Below are 21,674 nucleotides of genomic sequence, written 5' to 3'. Positions count from 1 at the left end.
GAACAGTTTTGCTATGTCTTAAACACAGTTTTTATTCAGTGAATAGTGTTTGGAATAATCCTTTGACGTCTGAATGAACAACAATTGCTACTCTCATTAATACTCTTCTACTTGACATTATATAGATTGCATGCTCTGAATGCATGAGGTGGTATCATGCAGAGTGCTTGGACATGACCCACAGAGAGTTCAACGCCGCAAGAAAAGAAACAGACTGGAAATGCCTTGCCTGCAACAGACGGAGAGTCTGAAAATGTCCTGCACTAAAAATAATGTCTTTGTTTTAATAAATGACTAATACTACAGTAATAAAGGCTTGAGTTATGATGTTTAGCGGGGATTTCATGCTATTTTCATAGATTAGCGATTAATTGGAATTTTATTCAAAACTTTATTGGAAAAGTAAAGGGTGTGGAAGTAGGCCAGACATTATTAGAATAATCTGGTGTATATTTGAGATTGTTAGACACAAGTCTGGAAAAGTTATTGACATTTGTGAAGATTTCATGCTATTTTCAGAGATTAGCGATTTTCTATCATTCTTTTAAAAACATTATTGAAAAAGTAAAGGGTGTGGAAGTAGGGCAGACATTATTAGAATAATCTGGTGTATATCTGAGATTTTTTGACACAAATTTGAAAAAGATATTGAGATTAGTGAAGATTTCATGCTATTTTCATAGATTAGCGATTAATTGGAATTTTATTCAAAACTTTATTGGAAAAGTAAAGGGTGTGGAAGTAGGCCAGACATTATTAGAATAATCTGGTGTATATTTGAGATTGTTAGACACAAGTCTGGAAAAGTTATTGAGATTAGTGAAGATTTCATGCTATTTTCAGAGATTAGCAATTTTCTATCATTCTTTTAAAAACATTATTGAAAAATTAAAGGGTGTGGAAGTAGGCCAGACATTGTTGGAATACTCTGCTGTTTGTTTGAGGTTTTATAGTCATAAAATCATTATAAAAGTCATCATTTTTCAAAATTGTATGGGTAATTTTCACCCGGTCCCTAACCCGACGCTGCAAAGTAGCGTCTTCTGAATGTCAGACGAATGTCGAATGTCGAATATGAAACTAACTTCACCTCGGTAAAAATTGGTGGGCAAAAACCATTTCAAAATATAAGATACCAGTAAAGCTAAAGTTTATCAACAAACAGCGTGGCTCCACAAAACACTTAACTTAACGACAGAGCAGCTTGCTTCTACCAGGTGTTGTAGTACACAAACTGGAGAGAGAGAGACCTTCTTGTGTAATTGCTCTCCTTCTCTCTAACACACATGTAAAATTACCACTGTCATATTTACAAACCTAAATTAGAAATGCAACCAAGTTCAGAACCAATGTGCCTACAGGGCCATATGCGAACAGCAATGAGCTCAACACCACTGAAGGCCACAACGAAGCGGAAAGACAACTTTTTAGGGATACAGATCCATTCTATGACAACAACCTTAATAGATAAGCATGGACACACTCGTCACCATCTATAGCGTTATATCTATCGATCCAGCCCAAAAATATGACCATTGCACGGACCAGCACCACAAATGCAGGATGATAAAATATGCTTTCACTCACCAAGGCTGAGAGCTCACTTAAAGAGAAACGTGCCTTCTTTTGTATGGTAGACTAACCGTTAGCCACTTTTTCTTCAAAAACCACTCCACTTTAAACCTGTGGTTACTTTTACCAGCAGTTTGAGCGATGACAATATCGTGGCTGATGGTCACCACTAAGTCAGTTTACTTCAACTTTCTCTTCCAAATTAAGGGTTTATAGGGTATATATAAGGGTATATAACCGGTGCTCAAGTATGAAATCCACTTTATTCATTTTCTCAAGTTATCTGGCGTTTGTGAAGACAAGCTAGCTAAGACAATCTACATCTCCTCATCTAGCTCTTCTTGCCAACTAATGTTGGCGACAGACAGCCAATCAGGTCTGAAATACAAAATGACGCTGTAGTTATTATTGCCCCATGTATTATTATTTTGCATAATAATACATAAATGTATAAATTGTTATCCAGTGAAATTAGGGATTTATATTAGCAAAGGGGTTTAGCACTTTTGCAAGGCACTGTATTCATGTCACATTCTCATTGGGGTCTGAGCACCCCTATATGGAAGCAAATCGTGACCAAAATTAAAATGCATTTCCAGAAATGCATTTGCATTTTAAGAATGTGACTGCATTATTTGACTCATAAATGAAATTAGTAATCAATCATCCTATTTGCATTTTAATTTTCTTCTTCAAGAGTGCTCAATCTTTCACTTAATGAAAATGAAAAAGAAATAGACATTTGAGATTTAATTTTCAAAACATGCCCCAGCAAATAGATACCAAAATTCAATTTGAAATGTAAAATTTGAAAATTAAAATGCATTTCCAGAAATGCTTTTTAATTTTAAGAATGTGGCTGCATTTTTGGACTCAAATTTGAACACAAAAATGCATTTCCAGAAATGCAAAATGAACGAAAAAGCATTCTGAGCGGCGCAGCAGAGTGATGTCAGTAGCTGCTCTTCAGCTTTTCTTCTTCAAGAGTGCTCAATCTTTCACTTAATTAAAATGAAAAATAAATAGACATTTGAGATTACATTTTCAAAACATGCCCCTAAAATGAAAATGCATTTCTGGAAATGCATTTTCATTTTCAAATTTTACATTTCAAATTGAATTTTGGTATCTATTTGCTGGAACGTGGCTGCAAAATCGTGACCACAATTCAAATTCAAATGCATTTCCAGAAATGCATTTTCATTTTCAAGAACGTGGCTGCAAAATCGTGACCACAATTCAAATTCAAATGCATTTCCAGAAATGCATTTTCATTTTAAGAACGTGGCTGCAAAATCGTGACCACAGTTCAAATTCAAATGCATTTCCAGAAATGCATTTTCATTTTAAGAACGTGGCTGTAAAATCGTGACCACAAATTCAAGTGCATTTGCAGAAATGCAAAATGAACGAAAAAGCATTCTGAGCGGCGCAGCAGAGTGACGTCAGTAGCCGCTCTTCTTCAGCTCCCTGCTGACCAAGCTATCCATCTTGTTCGGTAGGGGGCGGTGTGCACATCTGCATTGCATTACATTGCAAATGTGCCGGGAAATTGATTGAATTGCCGCGTCTTTAGAGGACGCATCACAGACTGAGCAACTTGATGTCAAACAATGAATAAAACAGTGGCAGAGCTACTATTAATGTGTAAATCTGTGACGGCAGAGTATGCAGCCAAGCTCTCTATGACTTGTTCTACTCGGTCACGGGCATCAGACTCAGATATATTATTACACGATTTGTGTCTCCATAGAAGAAAAAGATTTGTGTACTTGTAAAAAAAGGTTTTGTGTCTTTTTGGCTTTTTTATACAAGTACACAAATCTTTTTCTTCTACGGAGACACAAAACTTTTTTTTGCAAGTACACGAATCATTTTCTACAGAGACACAAATCTTTTTTGCAAGTTACAAATCGTTTTTACAGAGCTCGCTCTCCTGGCACTAATTTCACGCCATAGTGGTGGGGCTACCGGCTCTCAGTCCCACTTGGCATCAAATTTGTGTGATCCACATTACATTACATTCTGAGCATGCGTATTAATACTTTCCCACGTCCAATGTACATTGCATTGTGAGAGAGGGGCTAGCCCCACCAGAGCCCCACCTTCACGATTAGCCTATGGCCTACTACCAGAGAATGTCTAAACAACTCAAATCGGCAGAACGCAGCCTGAAGCAGCAAAGCAGGGACCAATGAACATGAAATAAAATCCTAACACAAATGAATGATATGCAATTTAGGAAGATGCTATATTCATAGATAGAAAATTATTCGAAGTAATCTTCGAGAAATAAAAAATAACATAATTTTGTTGCAGTTCTTTCTGTTGACAACAGGTGGGTCACTGCCCCACCTGCCCCTAATGACCAGTCGCCAAATGTTTGCCGTCCACACTATGGCTCTAGTCCACACTAACACGGGTACATGACAATCGTTATCATGGTTACGCTACTCCTGCCCCTCCCTCCCGCCACGCTGCTCTGTTTACATACTCCTCGGGCAATACTATTTGGTGTTGTAAAACTGTCCCACCAGCTAGCTGTTCAGCCAGGGGGGTGTTCCATCAACGTCGATTAAGGAAAAGCGAGACTTATTTCGCCAAGTCTCACTTACTTTAGCGAGAGTTCCGTTCCATTAAGGTGGCTTATTTTAGTTCTAGTTACGTAACCAAGGTAACTTATACTTCGGAACTAGCCTGATCCGTGTCAGGCTAAAAGTCGAGCTAAACTAATATGTGTTGCAAATAATTTCAAACATGCGGAAACAGAATCTCAAAAGACAGTTCCGTCGAGTAAATTCCTGCGCGCAAAGCACTTTAGTCCGTGTTCGGAAACGTAAATTCAGACTTTTTGAAGTGCAGACATGAATGATTTACATGTTTACTTCATCTCCAAAAAATATATTAATTTAAATAAACAAGTTAAGAAATAATGTCACTTTAACTGTTTTCAAACGCCATTGGTTAATTGACATAAAATAAGGCCTTAGAAACTAAGCAGAGCGTCTAGACAAGTTACAATCAATTATGGCGTATCCGTTCTTTGACTACCCTGTGGTGGATGAAGGTGCTCAGATTATACAAAGAGCATTTATCCCACCAGCCCCAAGGGTCTTCAGAGACAGAAGTAATGCTTCCCTGACCAGTATCTGTGGAAGAAGTATAGGTTCAGCAGGCCCAGCATAGTTTATCTACATAGATTTTATTGTCATTCTTTAAAAAATAAATACATACATATATATATATATATGAAATAACACTTTAGCAACTCTTAAGGATGGCAATGAACACATAAGAGCAGCCTACCATCCTTTGTAGAAAGTAATATAAAGGAGAGTAGTAGACTATAATAGTAGAAAAGAGGGTAGTAGACTGCAGTCTATGTAGGTAGGCCTAGACTATGTAGTCTGCTGGAATCACACACAAGGAAGCAAACTCACTGTAGCCAAGCCTTGACACTGTTCAGTCTGTCTGCATCTCTGTGTGTCTTTGCATGTGGGACATTCTTGAACGGGCAACTATGCCAGGAAATATGAAGGGTATACCTTGCTCCAAAGCAGTACCTGAATATTATCATCAGTTTTTCAGGTCATCTTGAAACACAAAGAATCAAGGAGACTTTTAATTAAATTGTATAAAGTATTTTCATTGTTTAAAGTAGCCCTTATGTTGACAAGCCTCTATATTCAGGGCCGGATTAACAATTTTCTGTGCCCTGGGCAACCAGGCTCAAGGCCCCCCCCCCCCCCCCCCCCCCCCCCCCTCCGACCAAACAATCGCAAAGTTGCTATCATCAAGATCATATAGCCTACACTTCTATACTATCAGGCTTCTGCATGGCTCAGTGGAGATGTATGTGTGTACAATACCCTCAGCATAAAGTGCATGCATTCAAAAAACAAAATAGATGCACAACTGTGCATAACCTTTTACAATGAATCTTTCACAGAACTTGGTGGCTTGATGAGTACTTATTGAATGTTTCAATATGTAGCCAATCAATTATCTGTTGACTGTAACAGTGAAATATATAAAAAAAATAAAGCAGACAGCTAGGGAAGCCTTAACTTAAAACCAGAGAACATTTTAAAAATGCAAAATGATCACCAGCCATGAAGCAGCCAATTAGTGTGTATTGAGTAAAAGTAAACCATTGGCTACACTGTTGCATGTAAAGTCAAGATCATGTTTATTGTATCACAATTCAACATTTGATGTTGATCACGTCACTACTATATATCCTTATTATTTTACAAACAAATGGACCTTACAACTGGCCTCCCTTAAAGACTGAACTTATGACTACACAATTATGAGGCCTAATGACCTATCTTTACTTTTAAAACATACTAATTCCTGTAACCATTCCAACCAATAACCCATTCCAGCAGTAACAATTAACACACTAGAATTCATATACACATATATATTATATCAATTCATATACACGTATGAATTATTTTCTCACATTAAAACACTGAATTCATGAAGAAACAAACAATTGAATTATTAGGCCTAATGACCTATCATAGCTTTTAAAACTTCTCACATCAACACATACAGTTAATTATGTTCTCCATAGAAGATTACTCAGTGGCCTTCCTTCTAGACTTAAAATATGCAAACCGGTGCACAATATCTTCAAAATCCATTCCCTCAACAACTTCATTTTCTATGGACAGTAAAGAAAGAGCAGAAAGTCTTGCCTGTGTCATAGTGGTTCTTAATGCATTTTTTACTCGTTTTAAAACAGAAAAAGACCTCTCACCCTCAAAATTTGAGACGGGCAGAGTTAAAAACATTTTAAGTGCAACATATATTTGGGAATGTTGTTTTAAGGCCAATTATTTCAAGAATCTGCAACATTTTAACAGGGGATGTCTCACTCCACACAAAGTGTGTGAACTGCATGAGCTCGTCTGCTAGGGACGCATCTAGGTCTGTAGGATACGTGGCTGTCAGCCTAGCAGCTCGTTCGCGCACATCGCGCTCATCATAGTCCCTGTCAAATAAAACGCCAAAGAGCTCACATACATCTGTGTAGGCACTGATCCGTTTTGATAGGCAAGAAGTGAGTTTGTCAATAATCACATAATATGTTTACACTTTGAATCTTAGACTGCCATTAGTAAAGACGACCTCCTCATCGTTGCCACTCTCGTCAGCAAAGCTCTTTCTTTTTCTCCTACGTGAAATGTCATACTGATAGTCCTGTGTAGCACTGACAGATCATGCTGATTCTTCCAGCTCTGCAAACTGGTCTCGTAACTTGCCAACGTAGGAGAGCAGTGACTGTAAAAGCCGCACAGCAGTTGCTAAATCTATGTCTTTAGTTTGAATTTTGTCACTGGTTGCTTTAAATCTGCCTAGTATTCGGTCCCACAACATGGTCATCATTAGCCTGGTCCTAACCAGACTCTCGTAAATTTCATTTGTACAGAGAGTCTGGCCTCGCTCCATTGACAAGCGTTGACTTCCTTGTAGGCGGGTACTCTGTTGAAGTTTAAAACTATTGGATCTGCCCAGAGCCACTCTGATCTGCCATAACCAATCGCTAGCGTTCGCCTTAGCCAATTCCTTCACCACTACTGTAACAGAGCTCGCTGCCGTAGCTGGAAAATCAAACTGTTCCCGAACCCTGTGGGGAGGAGGGCCACAACATCATGTCCACGAACAAAACTCAACAAAACTTGTTCTTTCTCTGGCTTTAGCTTATGGATTTTCGGCAGCGTTGCCACAACGGACCGAATGACTTCGCTCGCATCTCTCTAAGCCGCCATTACGGAACTACAACACAAACTAGCGCACGACAGCCACTCCCTCTGTTCGCTGATTGGCCGGTAGAAAATTAACCGGAGACATCTGACTTACCTCATGGCCAGACCTAGTACAAAAGCAAAAGCAAAATTGAGCGGAAGTACGTAGGAGGGGAGAGCCAGGCTAGGTCATCACAACACTTTCAAGTGTATCAAGTTTCGCAACCAACGCAGAAGCTTCACGTTTGCATCGTTTTTTTACGTCACTGTCCGAGGCTATTTTGGCTAATGAATCTCGAATTGCCCTGTAATTTCTGCATAGAGTTTTCGTTGAGTCTGCTCTACAGCTCCACCTCGTAGCACAGAGGGATTTTAATGTATGGCTAATGCTAAAGTCGCTGTTTTTGAAAACTGTATTCCAGCGATGAGTTGAAGCACTGCAAAATGTATAAAGAGACTGTAGAAGTTCAAAAAAAGAAATGACATCTGCACAACAGTCTTCAATGGCATTAACACCAACAAAGTTTGGTGGGCGGCACACGGTGTGTAGTGGATTAGAGGGTTTACTTTTTTAACTGAGCTTGGAGTCTGTTATACTTGCCAGACATGTTGCTAGAATTATCATAACTTTGACCACGACAGTTCGCCATGTCCAGGCCAAGGTTTCGCACCATGCTAATGACAGATTCCGCTAAACTAAGGCCTGTGTGGCTGTGGATGGGCTCAAATCCTATGAACCTTTTAACTACTTTCCCACTTGCATTAACAAATCGGAATACAAATGTCAGCTGATCCACATGCGAAAGATCTGGAGTGGAATCGACGATAACAGAGAAATATTTCGCCTGCTTAATTGGGTGTGCTTGCCTTCGACAAGAGCACAGCCTTTGTTCTCTATCATATACATTTCTTTCTTTATTATTATTATTTATTTTCCCACCCCTAAGCCTTTGTCAATATTTGGACTACATAGACAACCTAGGTGTCAAAAGTTTTGTCTTGGTAGCGATTGAGTTACTTGTATTTTTATTTACGTTCCGTTGCACGGTTTAAGTAGAAATTACGTTTTTGTGGCAAAAGGTAAAGCTAACGGTGGCTAACTTGCTAGCCACAGTCAATGACGCTACTTACGTCACTAACATCACGAAAACTCGCGTGACTACCTCTAGCAGAACATTAGTTTAGCAGCTCGTTAACTTCTGGGAGATAGCTAGGCTAACTGCTTTACTGCAAGGCAGCTGCAGAAACGCCACAAGCAAAGAGGCCAGGGTGATAACTACTAGTATTTACTTATTTTACTTTGTGATATGAAACACAATTGTGAAGTATAATGTACAATATAAGCTGATATTATTAAGGAAGTACATCTACTTTCGGAAACAGTAGTCTACTATTTCACTGAAGCATTAGCATCATGACATTAGCCTCTGTTGCCCGGGCAACACATACTATAGCGGTCTATGATGCATCTGTTTTCAATCGTTAAGATAGACTATTTTGTTATGACCACTGAAGTGATGAGTGAAAACGCAATTACTCTCATAATCGAGCTAGCGCGATGGCTCTCCATAACTAAAAACGGTTCGACTTTTTTTCGACGAGTGTTTACAACTGCGCCATAGAACGGCGAAATCAGGGGGGTGTTCCATCAACGTCGCTAACGCAAGTCTCGCTAACACGAATAAGTCTCACTTGGGTACACGTCAAGTTAGAAGTCTACCATTGCACACTGAGTCCCAAATTCGTGTCCGAAATGTTCGCACGTAAAAAAATAAATACGACCTCATGTTACGTCAATTGCGATTACACACTGCCTCCAAAACTTTCGTCCGTCAAAAAAAGTTTGGATCGGGTTCGATTGTCTGCGTTTCCTGCATCCATAGCCATCATTTTGATAGGTTTTTGGACAATTCAGAGCCACCGAATGTTGAGGCTGACGATTGCGAAAAAACGCATACGAAAATTTTGCACTCAGTGTGCAAGGGCCTTTAATCCTCAAGCCGTTCCACTAATTCAAGCTACACCTCAATAAGCTTAGACTGTGCAGCCCAGATCAGGCAATCGTCGAAAAGAGGAGTTATGTCGCAAAAAGCAAAGCGTAAACCAGCTGAGTGGTGTTATTTTCAGCAGCGTAAATAGATAGAGGTTTTTTTTTGTTGTCCCCAAAAAGGGCAATGTTGCTGCAATTTACATGGCAAGGGAGATTTTTGTCAAACCATTACGACCGTTAAAATGCATAAATTGTAGGCCTACTAAATCTACTTAACATAACTTTATGCAGTTAGGCCTACTGATAATTAGTGTAATTTGATGAGCTGTCTGAAACCGTTCTGACAGTAGCCTATGGCTCAATATTCTCAACAGGAGATTGAGAATAATAGCCCCAAAAAGAACGTGGCAGCAATTGAAAATTGTAGGATACAATTCAAAACACTGAAGAAGGCCATGGTTAATTGCACTTGATGTGGGCTAATAATGTTTTTGTCTTAACATCTTGACAAAATTGATAAATTACTTCAAAATAACTTTGCCACACACATTCAGTCAGGTGGTCGGTGGTGAGCGGTGAGGGAGTCGGGCTAGTAATCCGAAGGTTGCCAGTTCGATTCCCGGTCATGCCAACTGACGTTGTGTCCTTGGGCAAGGCACTTCACCCTACTTGCCTCGGGGGAATGTCCCTGTACTTACTGTAAGTCGCTCTGGATAAGAGCGTCTGCTAAATGACTAAATGACTAAATGACATTTATTAACTGATAGGCTAAATGCTGAGCTTTAAGATACTTATTTCAGTGAATCCCCATTACTAAAATGGGGATTCACTGAAATAAGTATTATTGCACAGATCCAGCACAAACGCACACTTTGCTTGGCAGAACAGTCATTTAAAATTGCTCAGCATGACTAAGAATATATAATTATTATATTACGCGTGCATATTTAATCCGAATCCAATTATTACTATTCTGGCTGACAGTGTATCCAAGCTGCCCCAGATTTCCAACTGACATAGTCTGCCTCCACAGATCCAGAGGGGGCTTGGACAGTGGCAGACTGTGGGTGTTTGAAGGGCAGGGGCGGAAAAATTTAAAGGGCTGCTACTGCACGACATGGGCTCTCACCAGTGTAACAATGGGAATGGGACGACACCCCAAGTGCCAGCCTCACTTTGGGAAAGCTAGTGGGAACATTGTAGCGGAGACTGTTGGGCACAGCATCTAATCGTCTTCTTTGGAAAGGGCACCATTTGGGACACTGTCATGTAGGGGCAACATAAAGGGCACTTCAAAACAGCACCCTTTTTCCATTGGAAGTAAGGGCGCGGGAACAGCCAAACGTAGACAATTGTAAGGGCACCTTATAGGGTACTGCATCACATTTTCTCTACTATAAAGAAACTCATTAAGACATGTTTTGAAATATATAGAGGGCACACTATCATTTATTGCGTTAAGGGGCACCCTGGGCACTCAAGCATATTTCACAATGTGAATGGCAGACAGTGCACTTGGTCTCATTTTTGCCACTCTAGAGAGCATTTTAGAAACGTTTTTTCAACCCTGGGGACACCAGGCAGTCACCCCCTGAGTCTTCCAGTGGGCCTGGATACACCCATGGGGACAGTATATTGCACCTATAATATTGGGGAAGCCAGAAGGAGAGGATGAAGTAATATAGAGGCTTGTCAACATGTAGGTTACTTTAAACAATGAAAATGCTTTATACAATTGAATAAAAAGTCTCCTTGATTCTTTGTGTTTCAAGATTACCTGAAAAACTGATGATAATATTCAGGTACTGCTTTGGAGCAAGGTATACCCTTCATATTTCCTGGCATAGTTGCCTTTGCTAAACCTTTTTAAGTCACCAACCCTGTTCAAGAATGTGCCACATGCAAAGACGCACAGAGATGCAGACAGACTGAACAGTGTCAAGGCTTGGCTACAGTGAGTTTGCTTCCTTGTGTGTGATTCCAGCAGACTACATAGTCTAGGCCTACCTACATAGACTGCAGTCTACTACTCTCCTTTCTACTATTATAGTCTACTACTCTCCTTTCTACTACTTTCTACAAAGAATGGTAGGCTGCTCTTATGTGTTCACTGCCATCCTTAAGAGTTACTAAAGTGTTTTTCTATGTACCTATATATTTTTTAAGAATGATAATAAAATCTATCAAGATAAACTATGCTGGGCCTGCTGAACCTATACCTCTTCCACATATACTGGTCAGGAAAGCATTACTTCTGTCTCTGAAGACCCTTGGGGCTGGTGGGATAAACTCTCTTTGTGTGATCTGAGCACCTTCATCCACAGGGTTGTCAAAGAACGGATACGCCATAATTGATTGTAACTTGTCTTGACGCTCTGCTTAGTTTCTAAGGCCTTATTTTATGTCAATTAACCAATGGCTTTTGAAAACAGTTAAAGTGACATTATTTCTTAACTTGTTTATTAAATGAATACATTCTTTGGAGATGAAGTAAACACGTAAATTCATTCATGTCTGCACTTATGTTTCCGAACACAGACTAAAGTGCTTTGCGCGCAGGAATTTACTTGACGGAAGTGTCTTTTGAAATTCTGTTTCTGCCTGTTTGAAATGATTTGCAACACATCTTACTTTAGCTCGACTTTTAGCCTGACACGGAGCAGGCTAGTTCAGAAGTATAAGTTACCTTGGTTACGTAGCTAGAACTAAAATAAAAGCCACCTTAATGGAACGGAACTCTCGCTGAAGTAAGCAAGACTTGTCGAAATAAGTCTTGCTTTTCCTTAATCGATGTTGACAGAACACCCCCCAGCTTTTTTGAGGCCTTTATGTAACAGGCCTTTATGGAACAGGCCTCTGGAACGCTAAGAGGTTTTAATGGTGAGTGTTTTTGTCCCACATGTGTTATGGTGAGTGTTTTGGTCCTGTGTTGTGGTGAGTGTTTTGGTCCTGTGTTGTGGCGAGTGTTTTGGTTCTGCATGTGTTGGGGTGAGTGTTTTGGTCTTGTGTTGCGGTAAGTTTTTTGTTTCTGCATGTGTTGTGGAGAGTGTTGTGGTGAGTGTTTTGGTCCTGTGTTGTGGTGAGTTGTTTGGTACCTGCTTGTACAGCCAACCCTGTTTGGACACCTCTGCTTTGGGGTTCCTGCGCATGGAGTTGGAGCGCTTGCCAAACGTAGCAGCCTTCCTGTGGGTACGAGATGCCTGGAGAAGGGATGAGGGAAGGTAGTAGAGGAGAGGAGACAAAAGGGAGTAAGATGGCTGAGCGGTTAGGGAATCGGGCTATTAATCAGAAGGCTGCCGGTTCGATTCCAGCCCGCGCAAAATTATGTTGTGTCCTTGGGCAAGGCACTTCACCCTACTTGCCTCGGGGGAATGTCCATGTACTTATTGTAAGTCGCTCTGGATAAGAGCGTCTGCTAAATGACAATGTAAATGTAAAAAAGATGAGGGAATCGAGGGATGCATAGAAGAGGAGGAGAGGAGAAATAGTGTTGCATGTGGAACAGGATGGATTTTGCAGCGTCATTAGGTCTGTGTTAAAATTATGTTTGTCTCTGGTACTGACCCGTGTGTAGGGCTGGGACTCTGGGGACTGGTCTGACACCATGTTCCTGTTAAAGTTGACGTCGCTGGCATTGGAGATTACTGATCTTCTCCCTCCTGCCCTTCCATTCATGTCCAAATCACAACTCCTGGAGCCATGAAGAGAGAGAGAGAGAGAGAGACCCAGAGAGACCCAGAGAGACCCAGAGAGACCCAGAGAGACCCAGAGAGACCCAGAGAGACACAAAGAGAGAGAGTGAACAATACAGACATGTGCGCAGATAGACAACATTCTTTCAGTGGAATAATGACATCCCATTGTGTGGGTTACTCAGGGGTTCTCAAACCTTTTGGGGCCAGGGACCCCTTACAGGGGAGAACATTTTCCAAGGACCCCTCCCCCCCCCCACCACCACCACCACCAAAACTAAAAACTTTTAACATTGCATCATTATTAGACTATTGAATGGATTACACAAAATTGACCAGAAACAGGAGTTGTTACTTATTTATTCATTTATTACTTTTTTGTATTTATTCATTCAGTTTTCAGCACATTTAGAGGCATCAAACATTTCCATGGAGGGCCCCACTGTACTGATCCGAATGAGGTCCTCGGTGGTGGATGGATTCAAACTACTCATTATGGGAAATTTAGTTTTTATGTTGTAGCTATTCCCACCGGTGTTCATGTAGGGTCGCAACTGTGCTCTTGGTTTTCAGCATGGCTTGCAGCAGGACAGAAGGGGACTCAGTTGGGGGGTTCATTTTGTTGATGGAAGCATTGTTTAAGTTTCTATTGTTGAACTCGTTTGATATGTGTAGTGTTGGATGTTAGTTTGGTTAGTTTGATTGTTCACACTGAGGGTGAAGGTTAGCTAGGTAGATCGCTAGCCAGGCTGTTACAACGCAGGACAGATTCAGTAGGTTATCACAGGACGCAGCCTATGAGGTTTATCCGAGTCGCGATTATTAGGTGTTGAAATCTCAGATTTTTTTGTTCCCGTTGCAAATAATGGTTTGAGCATTTTCGGGTTCTATCATTTCTTTTCACGTAACTGACAGCTGCAATAGGTTAAAAACATAACTCGCTCGCACCCGTGCACCCAAGTACTTTTCCATGCACACATATATTTAAATGGACACACTGTAGAGCTCTGCCTTTGTGCTCTTAAATGGACACAGTATGCTTATTTTATTGGTGCAAATGGTCACCCATCTGTAGATTATTATATATTTTTTCACTTTTTGATGATACAGCACAATTCTACAATTATATAATTTATGGCAAATTATTTCACGGACCCACTGGCTATGGCTCGCGGACCCCTAGGGGTCCGGGGACCCCACTTTGAGAACCACTGCTCCAGACTACCTCCTAACCCCTGCGAGACTTCAGGAGGACTGCTCTCCTGGGCTCTGTCCCAGCCCACTGCAGTCCAGCCCAAACCAGCCCACTACAGCCCAGCCATGCCCACTACAGCCCAGCCTAGTCCAGCCCAGCCCCAGTACAACACACTACAGTCCACTACAGCCCAGCCCACTACAGCCCAGCTCACCCCACCACAGCCCACTAAAGCCACGCCCACTAAAGCCCAGTCCACTACAGCCCACTATAACCAAGCCCAGCCCACTGCAGCCCAGCCCACTGCAGCCCAGCCCACCGCAGCCATCTATAATCCACTAAAGCCCAACCCACTACAGACTAGCCCAGAACAGCCCAGCTCACCCCACCACAGCCCACTATAGCTAAGCCCAGCCCACTACATCCCAGCCCACCACAGCACACTACAGCCAAGCCCACTACAGCCCAGCCAGCCAGGCCCATCCCAGCTCAGCAGCCCTTGAGCCCTGAACACATATACTGCTTCACTTATTGATCCTTTCCAGTCCTGCTCACGCCAGTAAACTATTCATTACACTGGGCCACAAGGGGAGATGGATTTTCAAACCCTCTTCTTTTTCTCCTCCCATCCCTCTTTCTCTCTCTTTCTGTAAGCCAATGGAGCCACAACAAATGTACTTTCTTTCCTAAAACTCAATACATACAACATGTACACCAACAAGGAGACTAAGTGTGCAAAAGTCCTAAAAGGCAACAACTCATGTAACAAAAGTTACACAATACAGTATACTGTACTGCCCAAATACTGGCAGTCCTTAGCGTGCATAGGTAGGGTAAATATGCCAAAGGGATGTTGTAGTAGAACTTTCAGGTACTGTATTGTTATGGAACTTTCAGGTACTGTATATTGAAGAAGAACTGTCAGGTACTGTAAATTGCAGTTTAACTGTCAGGTACTGTATATTGTAATATAACTTATATTAAGTTATATAAGTTATATTATACAGGAACTGAGGTACTATTGTAGTAGAACTGTCAGATACTGTTGTCAGGTACTGTGTGTGTGTGTATATGGGTGTATGTATGTACTGTGTTTGTGTATGTGTGTGTATGCGTAAGTGAGTGTGTGAATGTGTGTGTGTGTGTGTGTGTGTGTGTGTGTGTGTGTGTGAGTGAGTGTGGGATTACTTACTGCAGGTATGTCTGTATGTGTGTACTCTCTTCCAGCTGGAGCTGGATTACTGATGATCCAGCTGGTCTACTCTGGTCATTCTGACTGGAGAGGAGTGAGAGGAGAGAAAGAGGAGAGAGAGGGAGTGGTTAGAGAGGGAGTGAGTGTAGAGAGAGAGGGAGGGGGGGAGAGGGAGGGAAGAAAAGAGAAAAGTACATCAGCACTGCCAGTTGATCAGGGATTGGTCACATTGATCTCTGACATCACAGCAAAAGCATCTAGCCAACCTCAGCCATACGTTATACAATAGGGTGATTATTAAATGATTGTGTGTATATGTGTGTGAGAAAGAATGTGCTTTTGTGTAAGTGCGCCAATAGGTCTTGGGGAAAAACAATCCCAGCACCAGATGTTTATGTTAACAATAGGATGTAATCATTTTGTTTATGTTATACCTTTGAGCCTTAAAGAACATTGAATATCCTTGGTTTATGACACTGACACTTCCAGGTGTCCATATGGCAGTGCTGAAGGTTTGTAAGGTAACTCTTCCTGGTCTGAATCATCTACTTGTGTCTGCATGGGCAAGTGTTTTGTTCTCTGTATCTGTGTCACTTGACTTCATCTAATAACCTCCCAGGACCCAGCCAAGGGGCGTGTGCAGGTGTTTGTGTGTGTCTAGGAGTGTGTGAAGGAGTGTGTGGGTGTATGTTTTGGTCCTAAAATCTAAAAGTATAAATAATGTTTGCTTTACTAAGACACTACAATCTACAACCCCGTCATGCATGTCTATGCACGATTTTGCTGAGTGATGCAAAATAATGCCTTTTCTTTACACTTTTTACTTGTACTTATTCTGGTAACATTTGTGAAGATGTTTTTTATTTATCATGGCATGGGTGTACAAAGCATTATCAACCAAACATATAAAGATATATACTGTAAATCAACTATCAATTTGTCCCTTTTAAGAAGCTAATGAGACCATCTGAGAGTGGTTTAGCAACACAGACAGCTCAGCGCCAGTGGACTGTCAAATATCTGGAGCAGCACGCTATTTTCTGGCAAATACTGTATGTTGTACAGTAGGGAGTCAGGTGGCTGAGAGGTTAGAGAATTGGGCTAGTAATCAGAAGGTCGCTGGTTCGATTCCCGGCCGTGTCAAAAGACGTTGTGTCCTTGGGCAAGGCACTTCACCCTACTTGCCTTGGGGGGAATGTCCCTGTACTTACTGTAAGTCGCTCTGGATAAGAGTGTCTGCTAAATGACTAAATGTAATGTTACAGCAATCCTGTTCCAGCCAACTGCGAGGCGAGCCCTCCTCTTTGGGTTATTTTGTGGAACCACTGTCAATTGACCTCGGCTAGAGAGGAAAGGGCAGACATTCAGACAGGAATTGGGGATACTGTTTCTCGTATTTGAATTTCTTTGACAATACCAGCTAGCGCAGCTTGAAGAAGCGTCAGCCACCATGCAGGAATGTCCTGTGTTTCCTCAGGGACTCAACTCCCCTGCTCCTTACATAACAGCCACTGAGCATGGAGGCAGCGTCGAGGGACAAGAACAGGTTTGGAGAACTAAGCCAGAAGGAACGGACTCAGAACAACATTGGAGACACCCCCAGGTTCTGCTCATGAACACCTCCCTTTAACAACACAAGGTACACATGTTGGTTCATAGAAGGCTCACAAATTGAACCAGCTCCGAATCGGCTCTAGCACCAGCTCCAAACTAGCTCCCGGTTCACTTTGGTGGAAAGGGGGTATCTGTAGTACTCTGTCCAGAACCCTAACTCTCATGTAATTGTTTCAATTTTGAGGAGACATGATACTAGGAGCCAGAATGGTGTGATTCTGGGATTCTTACTGGCTGTGTTCAAGCAGAACCATCCCCCCCTCTCTCTCTCTCTCTCTCTCTCTCTCTGATAGGTAAAGAGGACAGGGGATGTGGGAGAACACAACATTCAGGCATGCAGCGGCTGACAGCAGAACACAACACACACCAGAGTCCCTCTGCCCAGTATGCATCAAACCAGAACAAACCCCTGATGACCAGCTGCCACTGTGTGTGCGTGTGTGTGTGGCTGGGTGTGTTTCCTAACTCATATGTCTTCTATAGGTTTGCTAAGTGATGTTGTCATGTGCATGCATGTCGTGAATGTCAGTCTATGGGTCTGTGTGTTTGTGATAACGCTTTAGTGTGTATATGTGTGTTTATATGTGTGTGTGTGACTTGGTCTCAGAGGGTCCTGCGCCTGAGCAAGCCTATTCATGCGTAACCTACAAACCTATTTAAAATGAGACTGCTTTGCCTGCTTACAGAACCACACTGCAAAACGTCAAAATGACCGGTGAATTACCACTTTATGACTGGAGATATCACCAAATCACCACTGACATAAATACTTCAGCAACTCTACTGTGAAGTGCCTTGAGATCTAAGCAAAGCCTGTGACAGCACTGTCAAGCTAATTAAAAAGTCAAGCCTTCCCACATACACACACACCACTACATGCATCCACACACACTATCCACTGTACTAATCTCTCAAACACACACACAAACCGATAAAAGCCATAAAACAGATCCCTGTTCTTTCTCTTTCCAACACTGCATTGCAGTCCTGTCTGACCTCCAGCTTCTGGTCCCCCCCCCCCTCCCACTGCCAGCCTACCCCAACCATGGTCAACTTACTCCCAGCCTTGGCCCGTCCCACACCCCCCTCTCCTACCTCACCCTCCGGTCCGCACGGAACTTCAGCATTGTCCCCCGGATCAGTCATAAAACAGATGAGAGACAGCAAGAGGGAGAGAGAAAAAGAAGAGAGAATGAGGGAGACGAAGAGAGGAGGGTAGAGAGAAGAAAAGAACGATAGAAGGAGAGGAAGGTTGAGAGGGACAGAGAGAGGAGAGCAGCTGGCTGGCTCTCACACTGCCAGGAGTGAGGCTTTATTGCTGTCGATGGGTTGGTGGATATAGTAACTGCTGTCCTCCTTTCTCTCCTTGAGAATGCACACTGTACCCAGCCTCTTCTCTCTCTCTCTCTCTCTCTCTCTCTCTCTCTCTCTCTCTCTCTCTCTCTCTATCTCTCTCTCCACTTCAACCCTGAAAGAACTGCAAGGCTCAGCTTATTCAGTCCCCTTGGTCTGTCTGTCGTCCCCTCCTCTCTCTTCCATTCTCTACCCCCTGCCCTCTCTCCATCCTCCATCCATCCATTCATCTCTCTCTTGCGATCATGCTGTCTCGTCCCACTAAGGATGGGAGGGCAAGTTATCAATATCAATGTCCAGAAACACTTCCCCAGAAGTGGCATTTAACCAGGTTTGGAAAATGTCACAGGGCTTCTTCTCTTCATTGTTGTTGTTCTGTCTAGGTAGCTCTATGATCAAACCTGTTTACGTAGATTGTATCATCGCTACCGCTTTTTGTTGCTGTCTAATCTCTGTTGATACTTAACCTAGCCATGACCACACCATAACCCTAACCATGACCCTAACCAAGACCACACCATGACCCTAACCAAGACCACACTATGACCCTAACCAAGACCACACAACTATGACCACACCATGACCAAGATAACACACTGAACCCAACTAAGACCACACAAGACCAATACGATCTTAGTATGAGTTGCTATGGTCACCACTGACATTATGTTCTGAGTCATCCAGAACACTGACTCAAATGACTCATGTCAAAAAGAATCATACAGCTATTAGAAACCAGATCAAAAAAGATTCTTTTCTGTAAAATTGCAAACACCAAAGACAGTGCCACGAAGCATCAGGCAGAGTCAGTGCCAGTCTCCTTTGGTCCGTACATTAGCAGGCATGTCAAGCAATAATAGTTTCCACTGACCAAAATGTATCAAAAGAGTTCCCCCTCTCTATCTTTTTTTCTGTCTGACTCTCCCTCCCTCTCTCGTTCTCTTTCTGTCTGTCTCTCTCTCCTCTCTGTTTTGTTGTCTCCCTACCCCTCTCTTACATCAGAGGGGTAGTCCAGGTAGCAGGTTTAACAAACTGTGAATCTAACCCTGAACTCTGAGTTGATCTACTTTAAAATGGGGAACTCCGACTTTTCGGTTCCAGAAAAGCTGATTTGAATTTGTTAAGTCAACTCGGAGTACGTCCACTCGAGAATGAGAACTATTGAGAACTATGAGAACTATTAAAAGCCAACATCAGTGGAGCTCCGATACTAGGATCCACCATGGCACACGGCGACAAAAAACGTTGTCCTATTTCACCAAACTTCAGATATAAGTTTTATTACGTGTTTATAGTCAATCTGAGCACATATTCCGGAAAAAGCAACACGGCTGTAGCAGTGTAGAGACAATTGGCGTGGGAGACGATTGCTGCCGAGTCAATGCATAGGCTACATTTGAATGCAGTAGCCAGTCCATACATTGAACATTTAATTCCACTGTCCGTTAATATTCCAGGTGAAAAAATGGACTTAATAAAATAGCATGTTCAATGTTATATTAAATATAAAAACATACTGCGAACAGGTAAGGCATATTTTGCTTAGGCCTATAAGCTTGTGATTGTAGCCTCTACGTCACCTTGGTTTTAATCATATTCGACATGATACAAAGTAAATATCAGATGGTGCCTATTCAACTTGTAGTAGCAGTTACCCCTAACAGAATGCTTTTCATCACAGGATGATGATGATGATTAAGATGACGAAGAGACCTTGACTGCTGCCGCAGTAATGGATGCATAAAAGCCTTTGTATGGTAGCTACTGGTAGTTCTCTCCCCATGTACTTTTATTTACAGGCTTGTGTAAATTGTCAGTCACACTGACATCATGAGAATAATGAATATATTTTTTTTTTGCACATTCTGATCCTGTTGAACAATGCATGGATGCTGTATACAGTGAGATGTTCATTTAATGGCAGGTGAATTCTGCATGTGGAACTGTGGAATTTAATGTAATCATGTATTCCCAGTTACAAGTAAATGAGTTGTACAAACTGCATCTCATGAAGAAAGTGCCAAAACTGACCAAGACATGGTGTAGGCCTACTTAGGGCAGAAGAATAAAGCCTAATCTTGAAATACATTTGCTGGAACACCAGTTACAGGAGGGTGCATGGTCACAGGTGATGTTAATTGTAGGAAAAATAGCCTATATAAATACTCATAGTTGAATTTCTATTTGCTGAATTTCTATTTTGACCAAGAGATGGTGTACTTAGGGCAGAAGAATAATGGCTGATCTTGTGTACGGCTAAGTGTCAACCTGCCCCCACCTCTCATATGGTAAAACCTAGAGTTACTGGATGGAGTCTCAACTTGATGGCTCTCACACCTCATTGTGTAACTTACTGTAGCATTGCTAGTCATATGTTGATAAGTAAGGTTCAAGATTGTGGTGTGATTGGTTGTTCTTGGGTATAAAATGAATTGTGAAGCATTGTTCTGTGGATTCTTGATCTTCTGAGACCTTCTCCTCAGCTCTGGCTTGTCCTACTTCCTCCTTCGTTACCTCTTGCTTTCTATCTCTGGTTTACAATAATCATGGTAGAGTAGGTAAGAGTTAGGCCGAATCCCAATTCTACATCTTACCCCTACCCCTAAGTTTTCCCCTAGCCCTTGGCCTTCAAAACTGAGGGGTAAGGGCTACATATCCCTAAGAAATGGGACGCCACTTGGTTACGGGTACGTCATCTAGCACGTATGGATATCTCCAAAGCAAGTAATGTTATGCACTGATATAAAACGAAATTCGCTGCTAATGGAGTTTACTTAAAACTGTAGACATGCTAGTGAGAGAAATGCGGGACTGTTGTGCACTGTAACATTAGCGTAGCAAACTAGCGATTTTTAGAAACGTTACAATTAGGAAAATAGTTGCAAATAAATATGTACAGGACTGTGTATAGCACAAAACAAGACTGTCATAATTTTTTAATCAATTATTTAAGCCGAAAATATTACATTTAGGTTACATTTAGTAGACGCTCTTATCCAGAGCGACTTACAGTAAGTACAGGGACATTCCCCCGAGGCAAGTAGGGTGAAGTGCCTTGCCCAAGGACACAACGTCAGTTGGCATGGCTGGGAATCGAACTGGCAACCTTCGGATTACTAGCCCGATTCCCTCACCGCTCAACCAACTGACTCCCTTACATTTATCGGACTCTCTGGATGATCTGTTCGCCATTGTTGCCGGTCGCGGAGTATTCACATAGTCCTAGGTTTCAAGTAAGCTTTCGTTTTCACTTGGTTTTAAGGGGTGTATACCCCTTCATCTTAGCCCTACCCCTAGCTCAAAAGGAGTA

General features: G+C 41.9%; 1 protein-coding gene across 1 annotated transcript in view; it reads right to left on the bottom strand.

Annotated features, from left to right (window-relative positions):
• plekha6 (pleckstrin homology domain containing, family A member 6) overlaps window positions 1–21,674 on the bottom strand; it is a 202,955-nt gene that overhangs the window by 114,461 nt on the left and 66,820 nt on the right. The window contains exons 2-4 of the mRNA XM_067241637.1: window positions 15,398–15,481; window positions 12,883–13,009; window positions 12,414–12,518 (exon numbers count right to left, since the gene is read on the bottom strand). Coding sequence (XP_067097738.1) covers window positions 12,414–12,518; window positions 12,883–13,009; window positions 15,398–15,481 — 316 coding nt within the window. The remainder of the gene's footprint in view (window positions 1–12,413; window positions 12,519–12,882; window positions 13,010–15,397; window positions 15,482–21,674) is intronic.

Source organism: Osmerus mordax, chromosome 1, assembly GCF_038355195.1.
Source record: "Osmerus mordax isolate fOsmMor3 chromosome 1, fOsmMor3.pri, whole genome shotgun sequence".
Taxonomy (NCBI): Eukaryota; Metazoa; Chordata; class Actinopteri; order Osmeriformes; family Osmeridae; genus Osmerus; species Osmerus mordax.
Note: the sequence above shows the minus strand (reverse complement) of the source record. Positions and strands in the feature narration are given on the sequence as shown.